This window comes from Aphelocoma coerulescens (genome assembly GCF_041296385.1).
Source record: "Aphelocoma coerulescens isolate FSJ_1873_10779 chromosome Z unlocalized genomic scaffold, UR_Acoe_1.0 ChrZ, whole genome shotgun sequence".
Classification (NCBI taxonomy): domain Eukaryota; kingdom Metazoa; phylum Chordata; class Aves; order Passeriformes; family Corvidae; genus Aphelocoma; species Aphelocoma coerulescens.
The window spans coordinates 13,569,286-13,575,285 of NW_027184085.1; the positions used below are offsets into that span (position 1 = coordinate 13,569,286).

The window sequence follows — 6,000 nt, forward strand, 5'->3', positions numbered from 1 at the left end:
CTACTTTGCCCAAATCAGATATTTCACATTAATCAACACAAAGTTCAGTTGTACCGGGAAACAAAAAACATTAGAACATTCTTTTAAGCTAATGCAAACGTGAGCCCTGTGGAAAACTATGTGATCTGCACAACACAGTGAATCAAAACACTGCACTATTAGTACCAAATTAGGGTAACAAAATATTTAAAATAATTGCTTCCATAACTATTGTAACAGCTGGAAAAACAAATATTCGTTGTGTTCATTGTGGAAATCAAGTTATCATCTAGCTTAGGTAATGTCTTGCTGAGACAAAATTTTAAGCTTCTTACTTTGGTTTCCTCTTTAAAATGCAGTTAATACCTACCGTGGATACACAGTGTTATGTGGTTTCTGGTCAGTCAGGTGTAGTTTTTCCAAAAAAAGCCCAAAACCCTTGGTTTTTTGACATCTAAATTTAAAGCAAGCTCTTATTTGATTTCCCCAACGATTTTTTTTTTAATAGGAGCTATACAGCCAGAGTGCAAAATACCTTTTTTCATTGTATTATAAACGTGTTTTGTATCTTACTCAAGAGCCTCTTTTACAACACTATACACATGTCGTAGTTGTACTGCTATTACTAAAGGTCTCTTGGAATCAGCAGGCAGCTGAAAACACCTCATGGCAAAAGTCAATATCACAATCATAGTCACCCACCAAATTCTGATTAGAAGATTTCAAACAGTCCACATCTCAAAATTACCACTCCAGCATTTAAATTTTGTGTACTGTTCTTTCACCTCAGAACACTTCAGTATGTTACAGAACATAAAAAAGTTATTAAACCCCTTCATTAAATCCTAATTTTGCAGATTTCATAAACAGCACTGCTTACAGCAATAACTATGTCATGTGCTTAAACTGTTAAAGCCTTTGTTCTACATTTTGCTGATGAAAGTTTCACCAGTTTTGATTTTTAAAGACAGTATTTCTCTAAAGCAATCATGTCTTTTGGGAGATAAAGCGAGAAGAGACAGAAGAGCCTGTTTCTTTAAATTGAGGAAACCCCAGCAGTTTTCCCAGCTATTAAAACATACTTGTAAATATGATATGTATACACAGAAATAACTTGCAGCCCATGATAAAACTGCTTAATAAAATAATTCTAAACACAGCTTACTTTAGGGGAAAAGAGAATTAGAGAAAGTATGATGCAGTATCAACAATTCCAAGTTGAAAACACTACTTCTACTGCTGATATTTTTACTTCTTTTCCATTTCACAGGCCATTTTTATCAATCTCATTGATTCTGTCATTCCCCTGCCTACTTCCTCAGAAAACGGATCTATTAAGTGTAATAACCATCCTGGATCTCCTGAAGAGAACAGTTATATACCAGCATCAACTTTATTCCCTCCGCCAGACTAGGATCCTCTGTCCCACAAAATATCACTGCTTCTAGAGCAATGACATTCCAGTTTGCTTTTTGAATTTTAGCCATCTCTTTGGGAGAGTCTAACCCTCACCTCACTACTCATCAAGGCAAGATCACATTTGGCCTATACGTGTGGGTAAGGAACGAGCACCTGTTTGTCTGAGACAAAATTTCTTAGTGTGTAGCAGATATCAGCGTTGCTTCCTTCCTCTTAGCCCCCCTCATCACACACACACACACACAGATGCATCTGGGAGCAGCGGAGGATGTTTGGAGCAATTTAACAAGCAAAGGGGAGATGAGTGGCTACTGGTCTTGGAGCAAGAGGCTCAGGGCAAGCGCCGTGGCCAGCCGGCCTAGGGCGGGCAGGAGTACACGAAAAAGGGATGGAGACCGGAACACTCGCCGCTGCCGAGGTGCTGCTCAGAGGCGCACGGCAAGATCAGCCGGAGGGTCAGGCACTGTAAACAACGCCGTCTGCGAGTAACAGGGGCTTCGAGGGCAGCCCCAGCGGCGGCCGAGCAGCCTAAGCCGCACGCCGGGGAGGAGGGAGCCCCGCGGCCCCGGCGCGGCCCCGGCGCGGCCCCGGCACGGCCCCGGCACGGCCCCGGCGCGGCCTCGGCGTGGCCCCACAAGTGCCCGAGGAGCGGCTCCCACCCGCGGGCGGCTCCACTCAGCCCCCGCCGGCGGCCTCGGCCCCCGCGCCCGCCCCGCGGCACCACCAGGCCGCTCAGCTCCGCCGCCGCCCCCGCCCCGCCCGTACCTCGGCTGAGATCGAGGGACACGTTCTCCTCGCCGCTGTCGTTCCGACCTGCGGGAACGGGGGGAGAGAAAGGCATTAGACGGGCGGGGAGGAAGGAGCCGGGGACAGGGAGGAGAAAGAGGGGAGAGGAGCGGGGGACGCCGGCGGGCACCGTGGCGGGGCGGGCACCGTGGCGGGGCGGGCGCCGGCGGGGCGGCCCGTGGGACGCTCCTCACCTCGGATGCGGAGGTGCCTCAGCGAGCGGGCGCGGAGCGTCGCCGCCATGTTTGCGGCCCCGCAGCCACAACACCGGAAACCTCGCCCGCTCTCGCGAGGGGAGGCGCTCGGAGCCGCGACGCGGAGGGCGCCCCCCCCCGGCACCTCCCCCCTCACCGCGGGCGCGGGGGCGGCTGAGGCGGCGCGGGGCGGGGATGGGGCGCGGGAGCGGCCTGACAACAGAAATTACTTTTTTTTTCTTTTCTTTTTCTTGTGATTTTGTTTGTTTGTTTGTTTGTTTGTTTTGTTTTTTCGGGGTTTGTCCGCCCTGTTTCCCGGCCTTGTGATGAGGTGGTAATTCACGTGGGTGCGGCGTGACCGTGGGCTTTGTACGCCGGATGTTTTCTGCTTTTTAATGCGTGAAGTAATTAAAAACAGGAAAAAGAAATAGCTTTTCATCGCTTGTTTGGTTTGTGCGCAATGGGTCTCTCTGTAGGCTCAAGTGCTGCTCTATTTCTTACTGCTTTTACATTTGTTAAAATTGTTTAATAAAATAAATGTATATATTAAAAAAAAAAACCAAAAAACAAAAAAAAAAAAACCCCAAAAAACAAAAAACACCAATGTCGTAAAGAAGTCCCACTGCAAGAAACCATGCACTGACATACTGGCTCCTTTTTAGGGAGAAGTTTAAATTTGCTGATAGCACCCTACATCATGCCTTGATGCTACAGACAGCCACAGACAAGGCAAATCCTGGCACTCGACGTCCCAAATTCTCTAGACCAAATCCAGCAAATATTATCAAGTTGAAGTGTAGAAGTAGCCAGCCATGGAAAACATACCTTCACAAGCTTAGATAACTGTTTTCCTGTTTTCTAGTCATTTTCCACTCTGAATTTTCCATCTTCTCTTGAGGTCTTTCAATTCAGATCCAGCATTACTCATAAAAATCTGGGGTTTTTAAGTATTAATGAACATTAAGTTTCATCTCAAAATTTTTATACTTACTGGTACAGTTCTAAAACATTAATACTTATTTAGGAGAGTAAAATAATTATTTGATAAGCCAGAGTGGAAAAACCTTTTGGCCTATCAGTTAATGTCAGACACAGAACAATCCTGTTTTAATACAATACAGTTATATCAAGTACACTTAATTTAAAATATGATTTTCAAAAGCTTTTGCATCGGGATTTTTGCTTCTTAAATATGACGTTAATGTTTTGGTGGAACTGAAGATTCTCAAAATTAAAAGCTCTAAACAATAACATCTCATCTGTCCATAACACAGGAACAAAATGGGTCGAACTTCCTTGAGCAGTTTCATCAGTATGCCTCAGGGATGACATTTAGGATTTCATGTCCAGGGAACCCTTGGCCTCCTGAAAATGCCAAATTAAGTGCTGGTGGTGATAGTAATGCTGCATCCTATTTACTACAAATTCCGCTCTTCTCTAACTATTTTCACATAACTTTGACTTGCCACTAAGCATTGGTCCGGATTGGATTCGAATTTGTAATCTCTATGTAAAATGCTTTGGACACTCATGGTAAATGCTACTGTTCAGCACTTGCTTCTTCCCTAACTGGTATAAGGTCTGGGAGACATGAGGTATTTCAAGAGGGCCCAAACATATTTCAACAAGGGTGAATAAGGAAGGAGTAATGTTTAAATCCCAGAGTACTCTTTTGTAGATTTTTTCCTGCAGACACCCTTTAATAATCAAAATACTACGTTTATCTTGGGGAGGCTTCAGTTTCCTGTGTCTTTTTCACCCTAATTATATTTGGATTCTGCAGGCAAAATTGAAGTTGTCTCTGATAATGACACATAAAAGAATGTCATAGTATCAGTTATAAGTGCTAATCCACAAGGCTACGTTAAAAGTAGTTTGAGGTATAATTAATATACCTCAAAAGGTATATTAATGAAAAGAAAAAGAAAGGAAATGGAACACCAGATTTTTAATTTTTCATTATGGTGAAATGGAAAATAGTGAGAGTGCATTAACCTTAACTACCACTTAGATCCCCACAAAACAAACAAACAAACATACAGCCCTGTATATAAGGCTGCAAAGAGAGTCAGGGCCGTAAAATGTTGTGGTCATCACTGGCATGAGGAGTCCTCACCTTAGGAGAGTAGAGGACATTTTTGGATCTGTTTTGGGAGCTTTTCCTATGTTCCAGTCTTCAAATGTGGGGAAAGAATCACAAATGTTTATTTAAAAAATTATAAAGGTTCCTTACCTGTCAAATTTTCCACATACTTTAATCGACCACTATTGCTCCTGAGTATGCAGAGGGGAGAAATAGGGAGGGGGATAAAACTCTTGTGCCCATTTGGAGGGGGAAAATTAACACCAAAGAGAAAATTAACCTGTGCATTTAGCTTGTGTGTCACAGATTATAGCTGACCCAGCATATGGCAGCCACTTCTATTTATTGTTTTGTCTTTCAGTGTCTAAAACACAATACATCTAATCACTATAAATCCAATCAAAGAAAAGATATATTAGTGGCCAAATGGGGAATCAGAATACTTCAATTTTAGTTCTTCCTTTTTAATTTTATGTGAAAATAACTTCTCTATGTAGTTTAGTAAATCTCCAAAAGCCAGGGACACACTGTGAAAGCAGAATTTCCTGTGAGCTACTGGTGTATTTCCTTTCCCAACTGCAAAGCATGACATATGAGACCATAACAATCCTCTAGTGTCACCTGGAGGTTTGCAGAAGCAGGTTAATCTTGAAACCATGGCAAAATGTTTCTACTTGTCCAAGGAGTGGAAAGAGGCTTCTCAAACGTGAGCCACATTTCTGGGTATACGTGCAAAGGACTTAAAAAGAAACTGCTTTGTTCCTTCCGTTTCCAATCACAAAATTGTTGCTTTTTTCCCCTCGTGTGGGGCAGCCTTTTTATATACTGAACAGGGATATGCCATAAGCTGTAGAGGATACTACTGTGTAAATTATAAATCTTCAAGATTTAAAATCCAAAATAAAGATCAAAAAGAAAAGCTTTTCACTTGTCTGGGGTCAGATGAAGAAAGCTAGTGGCAGAGCCTTAACCGTCTTGAATCATTTAAACTCAATTGAAATGAATATGGCTATGCAATGTACACCAGCTGCAGCCTGCCTGCCACATAAATGTAGAAGAAAAAATACAAACTTGAATCAAGCTATGCAGACAAGAAGTTATCTTACTGAATTCAACTGAGCTACTGTGATTTATAGCTGAAGAGCATTTTATCTTATGCAAATGTATTTGTAATACTCTTCCTTCATTTGAAATACCATAAAATTGGCTATAAATAAATTATAAGTACTGAATGACAATTGGACAAACAGGAAGAGGAGAAAATCTAGTGCATGGGATCAGAAGGTTAAAAAAAAATCATCCCTTCTTTGCTATTTCTATACTGTTAGCAAGAATTGTTGTAATCACTCTATTTGTTTAGTCTTATTCTTGACATGAAGCCCATCAAACGGCATAGAACATGATAAAACCTATGTTCTACTTTCTGCAGCTACGAAATACTGTCAATGGAGGTATAAAAAAAAAAGGTATAAAGAAAACATCACTGATTGAATGAAGTATCTCAGAAGTTTATTAGATACTGTTTTGTCCATTTGATAT

The 6,000-nt window shown here is 42.2% G+C and overlaps 1 protein-coding gene across 3 annotated transcripts in view; it reads right to left on the reverse strand.

Annotated features, from left to right (window-relative positions):
- RICTOR (RPTOR independent companion of MTOR complex 2) overlaps positions 1-2,477 on the reverse strand; it is a 77,335-nt gene extending 74,858 nt beyond the window's left edge. For all 3 annotated transcript variants that reach the window (XM_069000823.1, XM_069000822.1, XM_069000824.1), the window contains exons 1-2: positions 2,379-2,477; positions 2,164-2,211 (exon numbers count right to left, since the gene is read on the reverse strand). In XM_069000823.1, the coding sequence (XP_068856924.1) occupies positions 2,164-2,211; positions 2,379-2,427 (97 nt within the window). In that variant the 5' untranslated portion in view covers positions 2,428-2,477. The remainder of the gene's footprint in view (positions 1-2,163; positions 2,212-2,378) is intronic.
- Positions 2,478-6,000: the final 3,523 nt, after the last annotated feature.